This window comes from Lepisma saccharinum, chromosome 24, assembly GCF_977018435.1.
Source record: "Lepisma saccharinum chromosome 24, izLepSacc3.1, whole genome shotgun sequence".
In the NCBI taxonomy this organism is placed as follows: Eukaryota; Metazoa; Arthropoda; class Insecta; order Zygentoma; family Lepismatidae; genus Lepisma; species Lepisma saccharinum.
The window spans coordinates 44,409,218-44,433,119 of NC_139252.1; the positions used below are offsets into that span (position 1 = coordinate 44,409,218).

A 23,902-nucleotide genomic window follows, 5' to 3' on the forward strand; every position below is an offset into this window, starting at 1 on the left:
AAGTTTGGTATCAAGTCCACTTTGACTTGATCTACAGTTTAAAGTTGGATCCGAATCACTATGTGCCCTTGGATGTCATCCGCTTCCTGAAAGCTACATTTTTGCAGCTACAGAGGTTTCGGCGCCTGGATTAACAGGCTAGAGCAGTGGTTCTCAACCTCCGTGAGCCGCGGCCCCAATCCTAATAATTTTACTAGTTAATAACTTGATAATATTCAAAACTTTACACGTTGTATTCTTGAAATTTAATGTTAATAAATAATGGCATAATCATAGAGACCATTACTTCGATTATGTCTAGGCTTGTTGACAAATAGAAAATTAGGTTTACATTATTGATTGATTTAGTTTATTTTACATCGCTTTTGTGCCACTTTTGGTTAATTACGAAGATGTGGATGAGTGATGATATGATGAAATTGATGAACGGACACTTACACACATCCATGCTCAGGTCAGGATTCGGACCAGTGACCCCTGGCGACGTAGCGTGGTGTGCATTTCGCCATGGGTGCCGCCTAGGTTTAAATTAGTTGATAACGACTGAATCTAATTGAATCCTTTAGTTTCCTCTGGCTAATATAATTACATTAATTTTGTGTTTATTTTCATTGGCAAGTTCCATCTCACACACCGAAAAATTCCAATTGATCAAAATGTTTCCACTTTATTATATACTTCTTAATGGAAATTGCTGCGCAAATTAACCGTGGCGGCCGTCTTCTGCCATCCATCCAAATGTGGAGGCAGGAAGCAAGGGGCAACCCGGTTAGATCGTTTCATCCATCAGCGCCCCTGTTGCGAAAGCATTTGCTGTTATCGCACTGGAAACCCGAACCAGAGGCCATCTTTCCAGGCGGTTGCTAGCTCGCAAACTTCAGGAGAAGCGCTTGCACCCCAGCGGCTGAGAAACACTGAGTTAGAGGATCGTGTCCCTCTGCTCCCGAGGACATTCAAATTTCCATGAGCATGGAGAAACTTTTCGGACTTCTTAAAAGCTTCCACATTGCAGCATGGGCTGTTCTCAGTGCTGTCTACTTTTATCCTGATAAAAATTTGGTCTTGCTTAGCCCAAGATCTCATGGGTCTTATTGATAAAACCGAGCACCTGATAAATTCTCAACTCTTGCGAGAACGTGCATACGAAGAGAGCACCCCACCTAGTAGTGAGCATGTCCTCTCATTTTGATATAAATAAAAATAAAAGAAGCGCGTTCTCGGAAATCGAGTAGTTTCGCGTGTGCGAGTTGATGAAAGCTACGGATGGGTTTAACTTATTGATTTGGTATATTTTACTTCGCTCTTCTGCCACTTTTGGCTTATCTCGAAGATGAGGATGAGTGATGATATGATGAAATTGATGAAGCGACACTCACAAAAAACACCCATTCCCAGGCCGGTATTCGAACTCGGGACCCCTACATTCTAATGGCTTCTATTGGGTTCCGTAAGAGGACTGAAACCTTTTTTCTCCCACAATTTAAATTTGGTCCAAGTTGCGAATTGTTTCGTAATTTGGACAGAATTTAAATTGATCCGGAAAAAAGGTTCTGGGACTGAGTTAAAATACTTTAAATATATAAAAAAAAGTTATTTGCGGGCTGATTTTCTCTCCCGGACCGGAATTTAATTTATATACACTTCCTGGGACCTTTAACAACTCTGGTGCTAACCACCTCACCACGAAGGTAGGCTAAAACTTCAGCAGTACCTCTGCCTCGTGAACACTTGTTCATTTTAACCCGCTACATTAGCCACTAGACCTCGGAGGCCGGTGTCCTTGGCAGTGACCACCGTAGGAGGTCGTTCCTCCTGGATGTGGGAGGAAGAGGAGTCCTTTCACCGCTGACACACATCGGCGCCTTATAGAGGGAGCGCAGCGCCCGCCGCCACTCAGCTGTTGCCAGCCATGGGGGCGTTCGGAGCGACTCTGGTGAGTGTGTGCAGTGCAGTGAGTGAAGTGCTTTCTCTTGCAGCTTCCACGGGGAAAAGGCGATTTGCGGTTCACGGAAATGGTGGAAACCGCGAAACGGACGATCTGTGATTTTCGAACAACTGCAGCAAAGCGAACATCCACAAAAAAGACAGGGCAAAGAACTTTGTGGTTTCTCTACTCGCTGGCAGCGAAATGGTTAGCGATTTTGCCTTCAGTACGTGCGTCCTGGGTTCGATCGTCACTGGAAGCCAGAAAAGGCCGGAGATTGGACTTGAATTCTATCCTGATTCGCGTCGCTTTTCCACCTCTTCGGGTAAATCGCAACGATGAGAATGAGAGGGTGATTTGGTATGTAACTCGAACCCGGTCGAATCGGCTACTCCCCAATGGTGTAGTGGTAACGTCCTCCCCTTTCAATCAAGGGGTTCCAAGTTCGATAGCCCTGGAGACACATAGTGATTCGGTAAACAGAATCGCTTTTCTGCCACTTTTGGTTGATCGCGAAGATGAGGATGAGTAATGATATAATGAAATTGATGAAGGGACACCCAAAAAAACACGCATGCCAAACCAAGATTTGAACCCAGAACCCCTCAAGTCGTATCCCGCGCTGCTAACAAATCCCCCAAGGAGTTCGGCGCAAACATAGTGGTTGTTCGGATCCCACTTTAAACTGTAGGTCTCTTCCCGATTAGCCTATCTGTGCAAAAAAAAAAAAAATTGGCAAACTTTCTGAATCGTCTTCTCAACGTCTTCAGCCACAGAGGAGAGGTAGTCATGGGAACCGATGAGCTGATCCCTCTTGGTATGCCTTGGCCCCCACAGTAATCTTGTGCCAAATAGGTTAATTCAGTACAGGAAAATTAAGTATCCAAACGGGATGTAAAAATATGGTCTCTAATACAATAGATTCGTCCTTTGTATCTGCCCCATCAATGAATTTTTGTAAATATTTGACCCTTTGAAGCAACACGTTGAAATTTTAAATTCTGGAAAATTAGTTGTGTTTGGAAATTTGTTCTTCCCAATTACGGAAATCTGGATATGCCTCAACTCGTACCAATAGATCAAGAATGAACCCCAAGAGACTCACTCAAATATGAAAAGAGAAATGCATTGAAGTTCCAATCGAGGGTATTATATGTCAAATACTTATATCTAACTGAATCAGTTCTAACACCTCCATTAACTTAAGCTGCAAGGTAAGATGTGCATTGCATTGCCAAGATGTGTGGTGTAGTTTCCTCCTGATTTGTGAATACTGCTTCTACAGTCTCCGCTGCAATCGTGGGCGTGTCGTGTGCATTCAGGTCAATAAGAAATAAATTGCAAAGTTTGATTGCACAGTCACGAAAAAAATTGCTTAAACCACCTTAAAATTCCTATTATTTCTATTCATTTTTGATAGCCGAGCCAGTATATGATAAAAAATCTCATCTTGAATTCTTTGGTATTGTTAGTATTGAAGCAGTAAATAGTTTATATAACCCAGAACCACTAGTGTCTCTTACATCGTTCATAGTCTATGGTGTTTTGCCAAACAACGCAGGTATAGTAGTAATAGTACAGATCTGTGGTAATACCCTGTTGTTCCTGGTGGAGTGACGAAGAAGATGAAACACAGGAAATAGTCTGTGTAATAATGAACTTTACACGTCATAGTAACTATGGGATCGTATTGTTATTGAACTTGCAAGGCAAGTTCAATAGAAAAACTTGGTGACTATAAACATATCCTCGGATTACCTACGCAGTTGGTCGGATTGGTAACATATAACAGTTACCTTCCTACTACCCCAAACAGAAAACGAATATACTAGTAAACAACTAGAACATTGCATAAATACAACAAATGCGACAGTGTCCGTCGCAGAGAATATTGTCACCTAAGATTCCGTCTCTGTCTTTCGTTTTATCTCTTTCCTTCTTTCTCTCAATTTTTCCTCAATCTCGCTGTTCTTATTTCTATGTTCTTCTACCTCTTAAATACAACTTTCATTATTTTATATTTCTTCCTCTCTCACTCTCTATCGCCCTTCCTATCTTTTCTTTCTTTTTCTGTATTCGTTCCTTATTTCTTTCTGTGATTCTCTTATTCCTCTTCTCACTTTCTTCCGACTTCCCTCTCGTCCATCCATTCTCTACCTTCTATTTCACTTTATTTTTTATTACTCCTGTATTCCTATATTTCTTTCTTCCAGTTTCCTTTTATTTATTGCGTTTCCCTTTTCTTGTCTTTCCTTTGCCTATTTTTTCCCAATCTCTCTCGTTGTCTGTCATGTTTCTGTTCTTCATTATTTCTTCCTGTGATTTCTTATCACTTTTCTGTTTCTTTCTATATATCTTTCATTCTCTCGTTCTTTCTTCGTCGATTCTCCAATTCTTCTGATCAATCTCTTGTCCTATATCTTCTCTGTCTTTTTATTTCTCTGCGTATCATTGTTTCTCTACTATAAATGATTCTGTCATGTAGGCTATTTAGGTGGTGGGTTAAAACCATTTCACTCGGTGGTGTCGCCCTGCCGTCGATTCAGATAGAAATTAACTTTAATTTTACTCTTGTAAAGTTTTCGCCTATAATGTGACTTGGAAGAAAAAAGAAGAACGGAAGCACAAAATAAGGCAGGTCTAGATTTGAAAAGGAGCTTTTCAAACAGGCCAGAAAATGAAAAGAAAATAGATATTTCACGTAAAGTAAACATCGTCACGAATAGACAGAAAATGTTAGAAAATCGACTTCGAATAAAATAAAAAAAATACAAATAGTAACAGGGTGACGATTCACAATGTTGTTATCCTCGGGACTCCACATAGCTATATAAATCCTGCCCTGGTTACAATTAATCTCAAATTCCTTTCCATAATTTTGAGAACAACCACCTGTCTATATAGGGTAGTCATGTCTTCCTTGGTCCCACTAATTAAACATGGCTAACTTTTAGCAGTCCGTGCTATGGTGTACCTACTTTTTACGAAGAGGGCGTTGGTTGCTTTAGCCATTCCCTCCCAACGCCGCCGCCAAGCGTACGTCAAGGAGCAGTCCAGACGTACGAGATTTTTCAAAACAATACTCCTCCTCAGTGGCGGCTATTAGGTGGGCGTGGTGGCAGTTTCCCCCACTCTCTTAATGCTAAGCCTTGCCTAGCAGATGAATTAAACTGCCCCCCCCCTCCAAGTTCTGGCACCCAATTGCCGCTACTGCCCCCTCCTCCCAAAACCTCTTGGATATGAAATTATGATGTTCCTGTTACACGCCTAGTCCCCCATAATTAATGTAATCCAATGTTTAGCACGCACAAATATGCATTTTCCCTCCCAGCATTCACTTTACAGCCATTCCGGACATTGGAGATTGCACGAAACAATGCATTAAATGCAGAAATTATGTGATAATTCCGTAAGAGAAAGAAGTTTCCCACGCTTATTCACGATGACACATGCAATGCAGTGAAAATCTGCAAAGAAAGAAATGAAGCCTTTTTTTATGCGAACTTAGATTTTTTTACAGATTACATAAACACAGGTTTCTGTTGCCAATTTCAGCTACAACATTTTCCTCTTTTTCTTTTCATTCGCGTCTCTTATCTCCGACTGCATCTCTGAAGTTCTTGCCTATCGCTCCGATGCATCGGCCATTGTCTCCAACATGCAGGAGAGAGTGCAGTTTTTTTTCTTTTCACAGAAGTCGAAACAACACGGAAATCCACGGAGAGGTACTTTTTTATGGTTTGGTTTCGCTTTGAAATTGCTGGTTATGGATCTTCCTTTCACTTGTTGCACACTTTGATGAAAGACCCTTGGCGAGGGCGAGGGATCGTCCAATGTCCTCGGGCAGAGGCGGGACACGAACTCAACTCCGTGGCGGAACAGCCCTTTGAATTGGTTTTGTCTTATTTTTGTTATTTAGTGTTGCCTTTGGTTAATCGTGACGATGAGGATGAGTGATGAAATTGATGAAGGAACACTTGCATAGAACACCCTTGGCCAGGCTGAGACTCCTGGCGTCGTAGCGTGCTGTGCTAACCACTACGTCACGGAGGTCGGAAAGAGCCAAGTGTGATGACGCGTGGTCACCTCATCGAATTCCGCAGTTATTTAACTTTAAAAACCGTAGTTCTTTTATATTTCTTATTCTCCATTGCTTTTTGTTATCTCTGATTAATCGAGATGATGAGAATGAATGATCTTTTAGATGGAATTAATGAAGAGGCAATCACAAAGAAACACCCATTCTGAGGTGAGAACTCGAACCCGGGACCATCGGCGGAAACATCGTAAATAAACCATTAACATATACGCCAACATAGGACGGGCTATGCGTCTTCTTTTCAAATATTATGGAGGTTCGAGCAAAAACTTTATGACGAAGTAAAAACTGTTTTAAATTATTTCAAAACGATGGAATGAAGCCTAGAGCTTATCTGTTCCTGAGTTGTACATGTTTCTAAAACCTATAAAAATCTATATTTAAAATAGCCATTATTTTTAACAAATCGTATTTTATTATGTGAATATTGTTTTCTTTAATTGGAAGTACAAGGTTATGAAAATTGTATCTTAAAAATTGAGGGCTAGGTGACATAGACATGTGGCCTACTGATATTTGTTGATTTGCATTATATTATATTCTAAACGTATCGAATTATCCATCGTTCCTTCTGTCTCATTTATTAAAAACATTTCAGATACAACAGAAACGGCCATTTTACGCCGAAATCGACAAAAATGGAAAGAGCCTAAATAAAAATAACAAAATAACATAAAAAAAGATTAACAAAAATGCCAGCATTTCTTATGATCGAAGAACAAAAGGCATACTCCGAGGAGAATATATCAACACTTGATGGGAGGTCATTATATTGGGTGGAATGACTGTAGAAGAGGGATATTTTTTAATATCCCGTCTAGGGTTTTGATTTTGCCATGAACAATTCTGTATATAGCAGAGGTTTTCAAACTTTTTGCTGCCGTGACTCCTCTCGTAGATAAGCACATGTGATGTGACTATGAAAGATCAACACAAAATTTTTACAATGTTTATTTGCTGTTCGTACGTACGCAAGTAATGAAATTATAATATGTGTGATTAATTCAGGTGGTGCACATTTTTTTAATGTTTATTAGCTGGTTTCAATTCATTCAGCGATACGATATTCATGGCATAAAAAGGATAAATACAGCTTGATAAAAGATGCATACAATGTTTGGATTTCTTAATTTATTTATAGTCCTATTTCTTCTAAGAATATGCTCCATGTGCGGAAGCAATCATCAATGTTTTCGTCTGCCGAAACCTTATCTCATTGTTGCAGGATTTCCTTGCTTGTACAGATGCATCCAGAACTTTCAGTTTGTGAAATATATCAGAAAGGTATGCCAATTTCTGTACAAAGACACTATCAATGAAGTTTTCAGCATTGGAATGATTTTCGTGTACACGAATGAGGTTCCTGTCTGTTCACAAACACGGGAGATGACATTAGCGATAGACAACCTACATGAGTTGCAATAATACAGAGAAAGATATTGATATTTTTAAACACATTTTAAACATTCAGAGAAAATAAATATTCCTTCGCAAGTTCTCGCGCCTCCCCATGAAGGCGCGCTGACAGTTTGAATACCATTTGTATGTAGCAATGATTCCCAACGGGGGTGCCGTGAGATCGGCGTAGGTGTGCCACGAGATATTTTGGGGATAAACGAAGGAAAGAAAAACATTAAGTTTTTCAAAGTTAAGTTCACCAAGAGTGAGGCATCGGTGGCTGTCTTTTGGCTTGGACTGGCAGAGGAGTATCCTAACCTAATGAAGGAAACAATGGACATACCTGTTGCCCTTTTCAACTTAATGTTTGTACGAGCAAGCCTTCCCTGCTATGGCGACAATAAAATCCAAAGCAAGAAATAGACTGCCTAACCTCAAGGATGATGTATGTGTTTCGTTGTTAACTGTAAGGCATGATATCAAGCATTTGTGATCGAAGCGGTAGGACCTTGACTACACGGTAAGAGCGATAGCGGCAGATAAGAGACCGCGGCGGAAAAGAAATTAGCAAACAAACAGCGGGAGAGAAAGATGTCAAGATGCTAATCGATAGAGTCTTCTTTCTCTCCTCCAACCAGAGCTCAGATGATGCAGCAAACAAAAGGGAGACTTGGATATGGAGAAAAGACCATCTCCAAACAAACTTTCTACGGTTCGACCCAATGGAGCCGTGTCACGATTGTGTTATTACCTCCCCCCCACCTTGTGACGTCACTCCCTTTGGTTAAAGTGCACCTGATTTCACTTCGGGTTTTTTCCAATGCAGTGATTGTCTGTAATGCCTGGGAGACTGGGTGGGTAAGGAATGAAAGTGCGTGGGCTTTGTTCTTTTCGGAGATGTAGTGGTGCGTAAGAGATGGGTCCAAATGAGGGCGCGGGGGGGGGGGGGAGGAGTTGCGAATGCGGAGAAGTGAAGTGCATTGCAACCTGCCATGGAGGCACATAGTGTACGTGATGTGATCAGCACCACGTTCCGGACGCCTATATCCCCAACGAACCCATATATCTATAATAGAGACTGCGCGAGCTCTACAGTCGCTTTTTGTAGGGACGTTCCCGGAAATTAAATCTGCTATCACAAATTTCGTCTCATTGGCTATTACCGTTGCTATTATTATTTTTAAAAAATGCAAATTATAATTATTGACATTAAATTCGACACGTAGGAAAATATTCAAAATATGAAAAAAAGAATTTAAAAAAATTAAAAAAATAGTATAACTGTTACGATTGGGATTATTTCAATTTTAAAATTTGGATAAATGGGACTTATTTATAGAACTTGAAAGAGCTTAAATAATATAGGAAGTAGATATTTTAAAATTTCCCTGCAATTTTGATTTTTTTTTCATGAAATTTCTCTCTTCCCTTTTAAGTTAAAATTTGAGCTCAATTTCCTTTCATGTTGCAGAACTGGAGTGGACCACAGTGGTTTCTTTTAAATGTACACTATTATTATTATTTACTTATAATCCTGTATAAATGAGTTAATCTGGTATGTAATCAAACTATGTAAAGTGACATTTACAAAAGGGGATTCATTCATTCATTCATTGTTTTCTGCCTAATTGGCAGGTTTTTCACTGCAATCTCCAGCTTTCCCTGTTCTCTGCCTTATGCTTCGTAATAGCATACGACCCAGTTAATTTAATATCATCCATAAGCTGATATCTCTTTCTTCCACGGACTTTTCTTCCTTCAACCATTCCCTCCAAGGCATCTCTTAGCAGGCAGTTTCTTCTTAGACAGTGTCCTAACCAGTTTCTTTTCCTCTTCTTGATGGTCTCCAGTATAGATCTTTTTTCACCAACTCTTTTCAGTACGGCTTCGTTTCTTACCTTGTCTGTCCATTTTACACGCTCCATTTTTCGCCATGTCCACATTTCAAAAGCTTCGAGTCGTTTCTCTTCATTTCTTCTCAACGTCCAGGTTTCTGCACCATATAGTGCTACACTTCACACAAAACATTTCACTAATCTCTTCCTTAGACCTATGTCCATGGGTTCACAAAAAACATTTTTTCTTCTATTGAAAGCTTCTTTTGCTATTGCGATTCTCATTTTCACTTCTTGGTTGCAGCTCATGTCACTGCTTATAGTGCATCCGAGGTACTTGAAGCTATCCACTTGCTGGATTCTTTCACTGTTTGCTCTCACATTAATATTCCTTGGTTTCCGTCCTATAACCATTGCCTTTGTCTTCTTTACATTAATCTTCATTCCATACTGCTCACAGCTGCTGTTTAACTCTTCTAACATACTATTTATGGTTATTTCATCCTCAGCGAATAATGCCATGTCATCAGCAAATCTTATGCAGTTTATTCTTCTTCCACCCAATTTGACACCTCCTGTGCCCTGGAAACAAGTTTTCACTATATCTTCTAAATAGATATTAAACAAAGTAGGCGATAGGCAGCATCCTTGTCGTACTCCTCTTCCAATTTCACAGCCTTCTGTCATTTCGTCTCCTGTTCTCACTTTAACTCGTTGATTCATGTATAAGTTGCTTAGAAGTCTTCTCTCTTTCCAATCTACACCAATTTTCTTCAGAATTTCTAAAAGTTTAACCCAATTCACTCTATCAAAGGCTTTCTCCAGGTCTACAAATACTACAAACACATCCTTTCCTTTCTCTAAATATCTTTCCCCAATGGTCCTCAGTAAACCAATTGCATCCCTTGTACCTCTTCCTTTCCTGAAACCAAACTGTTCTTCCTCTAACTCGCCACTGACCTTCGAGTATAGGCGTCTGTTCAGAATTCTTAGAAGAATTTTTGCCGAGTGAGATATCAAGCTGATTGTCCTGTACTCAGAACATTTTCTGGCATTGCTTTTCTTCTGCAGAGGTACCAAAACAGTCTCCGTGAACTCTTGTGGCCAATCCCCTTTCTCATAGATTTCATTGCATAAATGCAGTATTTCTCTTTTTCCATCTCCCAGGCATTTGATAAGTTCAACAGGAATTTCATCAGTGCCCGTTGCTTTCCCATTCCTCATTTCTTTGAGTGCTTGCTCAAATTCTTCATTCAGGATATAGTATCCTTTCTCATCATCAGGCACGTCGTCTTCATTTTCTACATTCAGACTGTCTGGGCGATCCTCTTTCTGGTAGAGCTCTTCAACGTACTTTCCCCACACATTCGATATTCCTTTTTTGTCTGTGATTTCACATCCTTCCTCGTCTTCTATCATCCACATTGTTTTCCATTTCTTCTTTTGGAAGCCCAAGCAGTTTACTTCACGATACATCAAGTCATACCTTCCTCTTTTTTCCAGTTCTTCAATTTCTTCACATTTTTGTTTCATCCATTGTTCTTTTGCCCTGTCAGTTTCTCTTCTTAGCTGGTTATTCAGTATCTTGTAATTATGTCTTCCCTCTTCTGTATTTACATTCTTCCATTTTCTCCGTTCCTCCATTTTTTCCAGCATACTTTCAGTAATCCATGGTTTCTTTGCACTTTTCCTTTCCCTGTAGCCTATTGTTTCATCCACTGCCTTCTGTAAGCAGCTTTTTATTCCATCCCACATCTCATCCTTATTGTTACAACTAGCTTTAAACTTATTATAGTTTCCTTGGAAATGTTCTGCAAATTTTTGTCTTTCGTCTTCTTCCCTTAGCTTCTCTAAGTGGGGTTTCTTGCTCACCTGGTTTTGGGTTATCTTCTTCAATGTAAGATTGATTTCTCCTATTAGCAAGATGTGGTCTGAATTAATGTCAGCTCCTGGCAATGTCTTCGCATTTTTCAAACAATTTCGAAATCTTTCTTGTACCAGTATGTAATCTATCTGGTATCTTTTACAATCTCTTGGACATATCCAGGTGTACCTCCTTCTCTTATGTTGCTGGAACAGTGTGTTGCCAACAATTAGGGAGTTTCTTTTACAGAAATTTACCAGGCTTTCCCCTCTCTCATTTCTCTCGCCTAATCCATATCTTCCTACTGTACTTCCATCCTGCCTTTCTCCTACTACAGCATTCCAATCACCCATTACGATAATGCACGATCCCTTTCTCTCTTTTTCCATCAATTCCTCTATCTTCTTATAGTTTTCCTCCACTTCTTCTTCTGACAACCCACTATGTGGCATATACACTTGAATTAACACTAAGTCTTTCTTCTTTCCTTGAAGTTTCACCATTATAATCCTGTCATCCACATAACGCACTGCTATAACTTTATGTTTCACACGTGGTCCTAGCACTATTCCCACACCACGATTTCCTTGTTGATCTAGGGGCATCATACACTATAAAATATTTCCTAATTATCATTATTAATCTTCGTTTTCAAGTTTTTCATAAACAAAAATTGTAATCGGTGATCATTTCAGGTGAGTTTGCATTTACCACTAGGTTTTACCAGAGTTATTTACTATTTTCAGTTGAAAATTTTGATTTCTCTCAATAGGATGGGGTTGTAGCCCCATCAGCTTCCACCCTGTGTACGCCAGTGATTGTGGGTAACACCAGTATTAGTAGATGTGAGCCTTAATAAGATCTTTAATTTATCTTCGATGTGAATCTGTTTTAGTTTTCTTGAATTAGCGCTAAATAAGTGTTTTACAAACTTTTAAAGATTTTTTAAAATTTAATTTAGACAATATATTTCTGTTATAAGCATACCGGCTACTACGTGCTACAGGGTGCATATTGTTAACATATTGCGGTCTCTTCTTGAGAATTAGTTCAGTAACAGTAGAAATCGCTGGATTAGTCCATAATAGAAATTCAACCCCAACTATCCATTCTCAACGCTACGATTAACCCACAGAGACAGAAAAGTACCAATAGCAACAAATGCAAATTTGTAGATCACCAGTTCATGAGAAAAAAAAATCATGGTTTAGTCACATGCTTCAGGCCTCCCTGATGACGTAGTGGTAACGTCGTCGCCTTGCAATTAAGGAATCCCGGGTTCGGAAGTGCTTCGGATGCGACTTTAAACTGTAGGTCCAGTCCCGATTGGCCTTCCTGTGCATAAACTCAAAGCTCTAGTCACTTGCTTCGCAGATTTATCATGCAGAAGTGATGTCGCCTTTCCGAGTCACAAATCATCAATCTTTAGAGCAGGGGAAATTCTCCCCAGGCTGTCACTCTCCATAGAAAGTCCCTGACTGGAACATGGCGGGAGGCTTTTGACACGACTCCTCTCACTTTCTTCATCCGACACACAATTATTTACGACCGTGGCTTCCTCCCCTCCATTGTTGGGGAATGTAAAAGCAATGTCCTCCCAATTTTCACGTCTCCTACAATTCTCCCACTGTGGAACTCTCACAAGAGTCGCACCTTTACTGCATATCGTGGGCGCTGAAGCTCCAAGCTAAGGGTTCTACTTGAACAGATGTTCGCGAGCCTATTACATTATACCAGGATCAGAAAAACAAACTATTTCAGGCTCTAGCCTCTCTCGCTTTTTATTTTCTTCGAAAAGTCATGAATTCATCTAAGATAAAGCTACACATTTTGAAATATGATATTAAAACATTACATTTATTAACTAATAGTAGATTGGATTAAAAGTAATTAATTCTTGCGCCAGAGTGGCCAAGAAGGTTTAACAGCATGAATAACTATGTAAAACATTCTAATATATGGTCGACTCTACCATATCGCCGAAGATTTTAAAATTCGCTTAGCAACAGCGAAAAACATTATAATGGCATGTTTGTTGTTCTGATTTAATGATACACATGATACAGAAAATGAACAAACATTAAGCCTCCCCGCCGGACCCTGTGGCCGAGTGGTTAGCACATCGCACTGTGACGCCAAGGGTCCCGGGTTCGAATTCCGCTCGGGCTTGGTTGTTTGTGAGTGTCCATTCATCAATTTCATCATTTCATCACTCATCCCCATCTTCGCAAATTAGCCAAGAGACGCGAAGTAAAATAAACTAAATCAATCAATTAAGCCTCCCCGATGGCGTAATTGTCACCTCGCCGCCTTGTAACCAATGGGTTCCGGATTGGGTACCCGGCGGAGGCACATTGAACAACGATTCGGATCCCACTTTAATCTGTAGCTCCAGTTCCAATTAGCCTGTCTGTGCATAAAGTGGACTTAACACAACAATTCAAATCAAATTAATTTAGACTTTCTATAGGTATACTAGCGACAGGAAGATATGTGAACTACAGTCTTCCCCGCGAAGAGCGGCTGACGATAGCTTTAGCTTCTTGAAGATTGTACAGTCACCGGCAATAGAAATGGGACACTTGTATCCTGAAATACTCGTTTCCTTGCCAGGCCTTATGTGTGTTGCCTAACTCTACGGCGGTGGTAGAAGTTGTCATTGAAAATTTGCTGTTAAAATCCACTAACCCACTCTCCGAAACCTCCCTCCCCCACTGTTATACCCTGTCCCAGATAACTGTAGAGCAGGGCTGCGCATATCGGGAGAGGAGGAGGAGGAAAATCGAGTGGTGAAAGTGCAGCGTTGCCAACCGTACGGTCCAGACCTTAGCCCGTACGCTAAATGCACGGCTTGTCAAAATTTGCTCTTGCAGTTTTATCCCTAATATTTCCCTAAGAAATTCTTAAACCAATCGTGCGAACCTGGAGACAAGAATACGGTCCGTTTGCCATGTGCGTTCGGTATTATTCTTTTCAAATAATGATTGCAACGCTGCGTAGGAAATCGGCTAACTCCCGTCGCCCATGACACAATCCCGTTCCTCTCACTGTTCATTGGTGGAGCCGTCTCGCGTCACTACTTGCGCAGAGACTTGCTCTCGTTCGCCTGGTCTACAGTTAGCTGGTACGCAGTTTAGTTTGATTGTGATTTCATTTCTGGTACATTTGGCTAATAGCGACGATAGGGAGGGATAAATGGTAAATGGATGAGATGGGTAAAGTGACAATCACAAACATGAATGGAAGACAAAACATGATCCTCACAGAGGAGACCAGACGCCAGAGCCTTGATAGTCCGCAAAAGAAGTCCAGTGTGTGCTGTGGAGAAAAAAGGTTGTCTTTTGGGCGCCTTTCGTAAGGATCACTCCCTACAGCCATGCATGTGTGTAAGATTGGGGGGGATAAAGGGCGCTGCAGCCACCCCTGGAAGATGATATTCAACCAAAAATTATTTGTTTCACACATATAATTTCATTTTAGTCATAGTACTAATTATTGAAAGAGCATTCCATGAATACTTTAAAGTTTAAACTGAAGGAAGTTTTTTGAGACGGACACACTATTACGGGGGGGATATATGCCTTGGTTGCTCCCCTGGAAAAAATCCCTGAACGTCCATGCCTTCACCTCTCTGTTACTTAGTTCTCACAGTTGTGTATACGAGCACGGCTCATTATTTTCCTACACAAGACGTGAAAGCAATTTTCTTTAACCACGGCGGGGGCCACGCGACTCCCCATGTCTCTGACACAATCTCTCCATTAGAGATTGTCTTCAGGAAGGGTTGCACGGTATTCATGTTCGCACATGTTCAAGGAAGATCGAAGAGAAAGCAAAGGATCCATGCTTCATTGATTTCGCAAATACCTCCACCCACAGCACTCCAGGATAGAATGTGCGATGAATGCACGAGGGCAATTGAGAGCATGTGGATTGGCTGCTGTAATTTATCAACCAGCACAGGAAGCATTTTTCAAAAGAACTTTCATACGTGTCGAATGTTGGAGATACTTTGGCAGAAATGAGGAAATTGGATACGCTGAAAAAAAATACAAGGAAAATTATCGTGATTACAGAGTAGTTAAATCTGTACTCAATTCGAGCTATTACAGCTGATTTACACCTCGAACAGGTTTTCTCGGGTTGATTTACAGTTTGTGAAAGTATTGTTGTCGGTTGTCTTCTTTCAATCAAAACATTCACCTACAGATTCGCATTTTGGTCTTAGAAACTCCTCCCTGTTTCCAGCAGCTATTCATGCTTCCGTCCTCATCTTTGAGATTTTTAATTACAGAGTTTGTTCAATATTTTTGTGCTCATTGTAGTCTAATCGAGACTGACCACGGTTTCAAATTAGATTTGAATTACCGTGCAATGTGCCTCTATCAGGGATCAAACCAGGAATCTCTTGATTACAAGATAATATTAGTCAGAACTCTATCACTACACCTTTAAGGTCATGGATATAAAAGCTTAATCTAACTACCTAACACATTTACATTACATGTTCTTGGTTGATTGATTGATTGATTTGTGTTTTAAGTCCACTTTATGCACAGTAAGGCTAATCGGGACTGGACCTACAGTTTAAAGTGGGATCCGAACCACTATGTGCCTCCACCGGGAATCGAACCCGGGATACCTTGATTACAAGGCAACGACGCTACCACTGCGCCATCGGGAGCCCACATGTTCTTGGATGCTTGTCCTTACATGTATTTTTCTCCCCAACGTTGGCTAAGAGCAAAAAATGTTTACTATAAAAGATGCTGCATGTTACAAGATGTCACTCGACCCATTTTACTTAGAATTTCCATTACCTCTCTCCCTGCTGAAATTCCCTCCCCACACGGAAGCACCAAGAGTCTTCTTTTAAAAAATGCCATTTCGGCTCGTCCTATGCATTTTCAGTTACGGTATACCTTCATTCGGAGTTAGCGACTCATTCAAACCGTGAAACGATTTTGTACACTCACTGGCAATAAAAATGGGACACCTAGATTCTGAAATACTCGCTTCTCAGCAAGGCGTTATGTGTGTTGCATAACTTTACGGAGATGAGTGGATTTTAATAGTAACTTTTCAATGGCAACTTCTACCACCGTCGTAGAGTAAGGCAAGACACACAGAGCCATACGTGGAAGCAACTATTTCAGGATGTAGGTGTCACCGTTTTATTACTGGTGACAGTACATTGCACAGCGGTTTGGATTCCACTTTAAACTGTATCTCTGGTCTCGATTAGCCTATCTGTGCATAGAATGGACTGAAAACACTTTTGACAAAGTTTTGAATATCGACCAATATTTCCTACGAAAAGTTTGAACTGCATTGGTCTGAGCTGCAGTCTTTATGCAGTTTTTCAAATATGTCTTAACCGATGCATTTACTTTCCTGTGTGGGGATATGCCTTGCCTCCAGAAGGCAGCCGCCAGAAGAAAGGTTCGGGAGAGAAAAGCGTGTCGTGACACCGGAGGAGGCGAAAGTTCGCTCCCACCGGCGGGTCAAGTGCCGTATGGAACCTGTTGTGGATGCTGGAGGAGTTTCTCTTCCCCTCCGATAAGCATCCGATGGGAAACGTTCCCAGAAGAAGTCGATGACTCCAACCCGCGCAGGTCGAGAGGGAAATCCTTCGGGGTGGGGAACTTCCGAAAGTGTTTTGGTCGAAGAGAAAATATCTGTAAAGGGTGTATTGCACGTTAAGCTCTCCCCACGTGCTTCTCAACGGAGGAGCTGAACGCACCTTGATGCAATTGAACGCGTCAACTTCCCATCATTCTGTCCTTGGTGTCAGGTTCGGAGTGTAGGTTACCATCTCGCGCAACGAGATCGAAAGAGTTACCTCTTCATTACAAGGCAACATCTGGGAAGCCCTTAGCCAAAACAGATGTATGTGTGATGCGTTTGATTACATTTATTAGTCAGTATCGGTATTCTTAATGGAAACCGAGTAAACTGTCCGTTGAAGTCCAATTTGGTCATCCAACTATTTAGGGTTGGTTATTGTTTTATTCGGAATATTTTCGATGAGTTACATGCCTTCTATATAATGTAATATTAACACAAGTGAGTGAGTGGAAAGAAAAGGGACGAGTGGTCTCGCGGAGACTGGTCAGACGAAAATGCATATTTGAGGTACAAGTTAATTTCATTAGCAAGTTCTTGTTGCGTAAGAAACGCCCACTCTCTTAGCGATCTATTCACCCAACCCAAGCACCGTCCTTAAAATTCCGTCCCCAACTTTAGTGGCACCTTCCAAAAAATGCTTCATTAAGAATCATTTGGACGCTAAATTTAGCAGTATATCGTCCACACACCTCCAGATTGCAAATTCTCGATAAACCCTTGCACCTTCTCTGCTCTTAACGTCGTCACATACCATGTCCTTATTGCGATCTCGCTCACTTTTTGTGAAAGGGGGCTCAAGACCCCGAGCTACGTCACTGGCTCAAATGATTCTAGAGCGTTGTTACGGAGCACTGGTTTCTTCATGTGCAATCAACCTGGCCACCCCCCGTTGCTCACGAATCTGTTGAGGGTCGACTTGTCTACCTTGACCGTTTTACGAAGGGTGGGACCGGTAGAGAGACTGCCTGAGACGAGGCACTCTGGTCCCTTTGCAGCGACAAATCTCGTCCTGTTTATTGTTTCCTGAGTTATCCTCAGGAATCAATAAGCTCCTGTAGGATGCGTTTTCTCTGGCGACCCAGTGACCCCAGGCGGGCAAGCGAGCGAGAGAGAGAGAGTGAAGAAGATTCAGAGAAAGTTTTGTTCTACGACTTCCTTGATTTGTTTTTACGTCTCCCGTGCTATACTATGTCTTCTCTCGAACGACAACAGGAAGCAGAGTACTATCTAGAGAAAAGCTTCTACTGATTTAGTTACTTTAGAGGTTTATGAAACAATAATACTAGTAATTATTATTATTATTATTATTGTCCTACCTCTGACTGAGCGTGTTCAGTAGTTGACTCACAATCTTCCCACTGAAGATTCCAGGTTCCATTGATTGAATTGATTAACTCTGTCACTTTTGGCTAATTGCGAAAATGAGGGTAAGTGGTGATAAGATGTAATGGATTAAAAGACAATCACAAACACACAACGACAGGGCACAATGCAATTCTCACAGAGGATTATACTGGCTATGCGCCCGGACGCCATAGCCTCGTTAGTTTCCAAAATTCAGTCAAGGGTGTCTTACCTGGAAGGAAGATTTGAAATTTGGTGCCTACCGTAGGAATCACCCCATACATTTCTGCTTTTATATTTTATGCATACACTGAATTGTATGTATAATTATTTTCATAAAACATAATTTGATGTAAGTAATATCTGATATGTGTGCAGGGGTGTATAAAGGTGTTTAAATAAGTGTAATTTGTGTTATCTGCGGAATTGAATTCTGCAATTAGAGGCTTGCCTCTTTTTGAAATAATGGGTAAACGAATACACACACTGTAATCAGTTATTGAGTTTTTCCTAAGGGGATATTTGTATCTTGAATTTATTTTGAAGAATTTGTGCGCCTGACTCGATAATGTTATTGAACAGTATAATTTTATGTCAGCAAATTGATGCTCGACCTTTCTCTTCGAGCATCGGACGAGAGAGAATGTCACAATCACTGTGGGACATCTCGTTTGAAGAAATAAACTTGAAAAGGTAAGGAGGGAGGGGTTGTAGATGTCCGTGGTGCATGCTTATGAGATAAGCCATTCACGGAAATGTTTATTTTCTACTTTCACTCCACTTAAAAATAACCTCTTTCGATTGTATTAACCATTCCGAAAACAAGCGACCAGATTTGTCGTAACGGACGTCCTCTGTTAAGGAAAAGAACGAAACATTGAAAGGTAATTTTCTGCTCCTCTGAACTTCATGTTTAATCGTAGCGCCTGCAGAGCCGGAAAGAAACACTTGAGCATATGGCCTGGGTGGAAAAACTGACCTACTCTTTCATCGGAAACTACCGGAGAAACACACACACACGTCTCAAAGATATGACAAATACTAGTTCAATGCAATAAAAATTGTAACCGCCTGTCTGTCAGTCTGTCAGTTATTCATTTTCTATGAGGTCGTCCAGAAGTATCCGTGCAATCTTTACGTCGAACTTGTTGAAGAGATTGTGGTTCAAATAGGGAACTAATGCACATCCTCTTCTTTGTTCCGTTCCAGGGTTTCCTGTTACTCTTGTCGTTAGCCTGTGGAGAGGAAGAGGTCTCCAGCGCAGTTCCCGAGGAGCAGCTCAAGCAGGCTCTGTTCAGCGCCGTCATCACTCCCGGCCCCAACCGCCAGAAGGCGTCCCGCACCGCCACCACCGAGAGCCCCGTCCACTTCGTCCCGAAGGAACCCACCACCACGCAGACGGCCGTCGCGTTCTTCGTCGACAACAACGACGAGTCCGCCACTCCTCCACCACCCTCCGCAGTCGACGACGAGTCAAACTTCGTCGACGCCGACGACAGCTTCTTCGTCAACTCCACCTCCGAGGCGCTCGAGGAGGCCACCGGAGACGACAACGTCACCGTGGACATCTTCCAGGCGCCTCTGGTGGTTGCCTTCACCGTGCAGCAAGACGGCAGCACTGGTCTCACCAAGAACATCTCCCCTCTTGAGCAAGAGAGCAAGAACGTGCAGAGCTTCAACAACAAGTTACCAGAAGAAGGGCTCATCCAGCACGTGAGCACCCACGTGGGACTCACCCTGGAGACGCAGCAGCAGCTCCAGAGGATCCGGAAGTTCCAGGAGGAGCAGCAGAGAGAGAGGGAGAGACTCCGGAAGCTTCAGGAGCAGCAGCGTCTGGAACAGGAGAGGATCCTGAGGCTGCAACAGCAACAGCAGAGAGAGAGCTTCACGTCACAGCCGTCAGTCTCTTTCCAACAGGGCTTCCAAGCGCAGAACGACCTCTCCAGACCGCAAGACTTCGGTTTCCAGAATAACCAAAACTCCTTCAGCCAGCAGTTCTCAAGCTTTGGCGGAACTCAAGGCTCCACATTCACCACCCAGCAGCCCTCCAACAATCAATTCTTCCGCGGCAACCAGCAAGGAAGCTTTGACATACAAGCGAGCGTATCGCCGTCCGTCCCAACAACAACCTTCGGCAGCCACCGATTCCAAGGTCCCTTCTCGACATTCACTCCCGATCAGCGAGGCTTCAGCAATCAGCAGCAGACGGTGTCGCTCCAGTCGAGCAACTCGTTCACGGTCCCTCAGAACAGCTTCAGCCAAACTCCATCCAATTCCTTCAACAACCAGAACCTTTTGAAGCAACAAAACCAGTTCGGGTTCTCACAGCCAGAGAGGCAGACTTTCAACAATCAAAACTTCAACAACTTTCAATCAACCTTCACTTCCCAGAGGGGAAGTCCATCATTCAATCAGCAGAGCTTCAACAGTCCTGATTTCAGGCAGCAAAGCTTCTCATCTAACTCCCAACAGAGCTTCGATTCCCTTTCCAGGAATCCTCGTTTCAACAGCCAAGTAGCTACAATCAACTCCGTCCAGACCATCCCTTCTTTCCAGCCCCAGAGGCAGAATTTCGACTTTCGGTCAACTGATCCACAATTCAACAAATTCAACAACAACTTCAGGCAGACTTCTTTCTCGAGCCAAAACAACTTCAACCGTTTCCAACCACAGACGTTCAGCTCGTTCACTTTCAGACCACAGAATATCCCTTTCCGTCAAAATGGCTTCAACGGTTTCGTTGATCAAGTAGCAAATTTCAATGCACCTAAACCTCGGATCGTTATTGCAGCTCCAAGGCTGAAAAAACCGTTCTACAATGAAAAGAAATTCTCAAGGCCGTACAGCCAACTGAAGAGCGGCCCCCGTCTGGATGACGACGACTCGCCTTTAGCACTGTACATTGTTGCACCAAAGAAACCTTACCTATCAGGTTGATAGAACATGGCAGGCCCTGGTGGCTTCTATACATACTAGTCATCCCAATCTGCCAAATCAAGTGCAAGTATGTTGTTAAATAACACCTCATACCTTCTTCGCAAACTAACTGCATTTATGGTCGAACTTGCAATGTGCAATAGGCACTAAAGAAGCGTCATCGTTTGCTGCTCTTGCAACTGCTTCTATCTGATAAAGGACAGAACCAGATACCTCAGTGAAAGATGTTCATTTGTAGTGGAAGTTGACCATCAGAATATCAAAACTTATGTGTGCGTTTAGTTCCATCGGCTGTTTTCCTCGGAGCCAATCATCTTATAACATTTTCCCGCAATTCACTCGTAACTAACAATACAGCAAACCCATATGCAACCATCAGATAAGTGGTAGATATTTGTGAGGAACTAGTATTTATGTTGAATCAAATTTCAGTTACTGCTTCCGAATTATGGACAAATGTGCTCCATAACACCACATAACATCATCAGTTCTGATCCAGTCTTAAGCTTCAGAGGTGGCAAAATGAGACGAAAAAGGTAAAAACAAACGAAAATCCTGAAGCATTCAAAACGTTACGAGTTGTAAATAAAAATCTACATTGTACATATTTCTCACAATATGTATACTCTACCTCGGATAGGTTTTAAACGTTAACTAACACAGAATACGATTACGACGAAAGCCATCTACATGGGTACAAATTTGAATGCATACACGCATTCCCGGTCAATCTGCAAGGTAATATTTTTAGTTCGTTGTGCGCAATGACGTAATAGTGGCAAAGTAATGTATCACTGGAATGTGAAACAATGAAACGACAGTGTTGCAATATGCATATATTAAACACCTGAACAAGAATAATCTTTAGGTAAGGATGTGTAGGTAATATATGGAAAAGCTATTGTGAAAATCACTAGTGCCACTATACGGTTGGACTGCAAATTTGAATCACAAACCTGATTAGGTATTTTGGGATTAGTCTGTAGTCGACGCGAAACTGCAAAATTATTTTCTAAATTTCATCAATTTATATTGTAGAGTTTATTACCATATCTTATCACACCTTACGATCTTCAGGCACAAAATACAATAATACAGTAAAAATTGGCACAGCTATGAACGACCGTTACGATAGAATATTTTGCGTTGCTTCAAAATCTTAACGAGAAATTCATATACAGTTATTTAATTACTTACATTTGCTTCATAGATACGAAACTTGTATTTTTTTGTGTTTGTATTGTAAAATAGTGAAACAAAAATAACCAAATTGCTAATTTTAATCGTACTATATATAGAGCTTACATTTCATGTCATGTATAATAGATTTTAATTAGTATTATTAATTTATCTGAAGAAGAAACTGTAAATGGGATTATTACTTACGAAGAAGAAAGTATTGACAGGAAATGCGCAGTTCTGAACTTGAATTCATGTGTTCAGTTGTTGTCTGATACTTTTTCGATCTGCATAGTGCAACACTGGCATACATATGTACGTATTAGTTTCACGAATAATTCCCCAACTACTGTCATTGCGTCATCACGTGAAAACATTCTATCGACCATATACAAGTACTTCTAAAAACCTTGAATTGATATCCAAGGCAACAGTGCGCAATGAACATCTATATGATGATACGAGTTTCCTTATCATAAAAATTCAGTAAGGAAGTAACAATTTACCACTTCACTAGTATCAATAATGTTAAATACTTGAATGGACTATTCAGAAAAGTGCCTACAGGCTGTAATTTTGAACGGCAAGAAAATAGAAAAATTAGAGTAAGTATAATACATATCTACTGAAAAATGTATTCGATATTTTTCTATTGTTTATGCAGTTATATTAACTGCAAATATTACCATGTTAACAGTTTAGAATTCACATAGTTAGATTATATCTTGCCGTATAGAATCCGGGAAGTTAGTCTACTTTCTAGCACTGTATATAACATCATTACATCAGATGCGACAATTTCCGTGACATAAAATTGATTGTATTGTCAGAAAGAGGTTGTCAACATATTAGTTGTTGAGAAATCGATACCAACCATCAAGAAACCATTGGGTTTTAAGGAAACTTTTAAAAAATAATATTTTCATAATATGATGGGACAATGACGGCACTTGAATACATCTAGGCTATTTGAACATAAGCAGAAAGTAGGGATTTTCGTTGCATGTATGTAAGAATGCTTGAGAGAGTGAATTCACAGTACAATTTTTGTAACATAGAATACGATTTTATAGAGACTTAGAAGAGGTCCATATTATCAATTGTTGCTGTATTAAGAAAACTTATTCTAATAAACGAAATCTTTGTAAAAAGTTTTTTATCTATATTCATTTCCCTACTTACGAATTATTTATTTGTGAATTATCGAAGGAGACAAGGTCTCTCCACAAATTTCTATACGCAAATGTTCTGCAACTGAAATCCAACGGCATGAGTAACTTCAACAACTCCTGGCAGCAAATAAATAGAGAATTTTGCAACTATGGCACTGTTCTTTTTTTTTTCCACAAAGAAGTCAGGACAAAACATGTCTCCCCATATTTCTCTGCGAAGGACAAAGTCAGATAAGTATCCCTGGCAACAGTTGCGGCGATTGGGTTCCAAAACTAGGGGGAGGGCAAGATGACAAACCGGGGGGGGGCAAGGACAGTTTACTTTCCCTTGATATAATAGTCTTAGCATACTGCGGCAGCAAAAGTGGCAAAAAGTGGGGAGACAATTGTCCCCCCCCCCTGAATCGCTGACACTGCCTGGAAATAGAGGTAAAATATTATCATTAGACTTACAAATAAAAACTTATCAAATTTCGTTTCGTGCTTTCAAATGTAATTTACCGCAATTACTGACTAACATCT

The 23,902-nt window shown here is 41.0% G+C and overlaps 1 protein-coding gene across 1 annotated transcript; it reads left to right on the top strand.

The window, feature by feature from the left end:
• Nucleotides 1-1,907: 1,907 nt before the first annotated feature.
• On the top strand, nucleotides 1,908-23,338 carry LOC145977907 (uncharacterized). The gene is made up of 2 exons (XM_083110214.1): nucleotides 1,908-1,933; nucleotides 19,302-23,338. The coding sequence occupies exons 1-2, from the start codon at nucleotides 1,910-1,912 to the stop codon at nucleotides 21,027-21,029; spliced, it is 1,752 nt and encodes a 583-aa protein (XP_082966340.1). The 5' UTR covers nucleotides 1,908-1,909; the 3' UTR covers nucleotides 21,030-23,338.
• The last annotated feature ends 564 nt before the right edge of the window (nucleotides 23,339-23,902 follow it).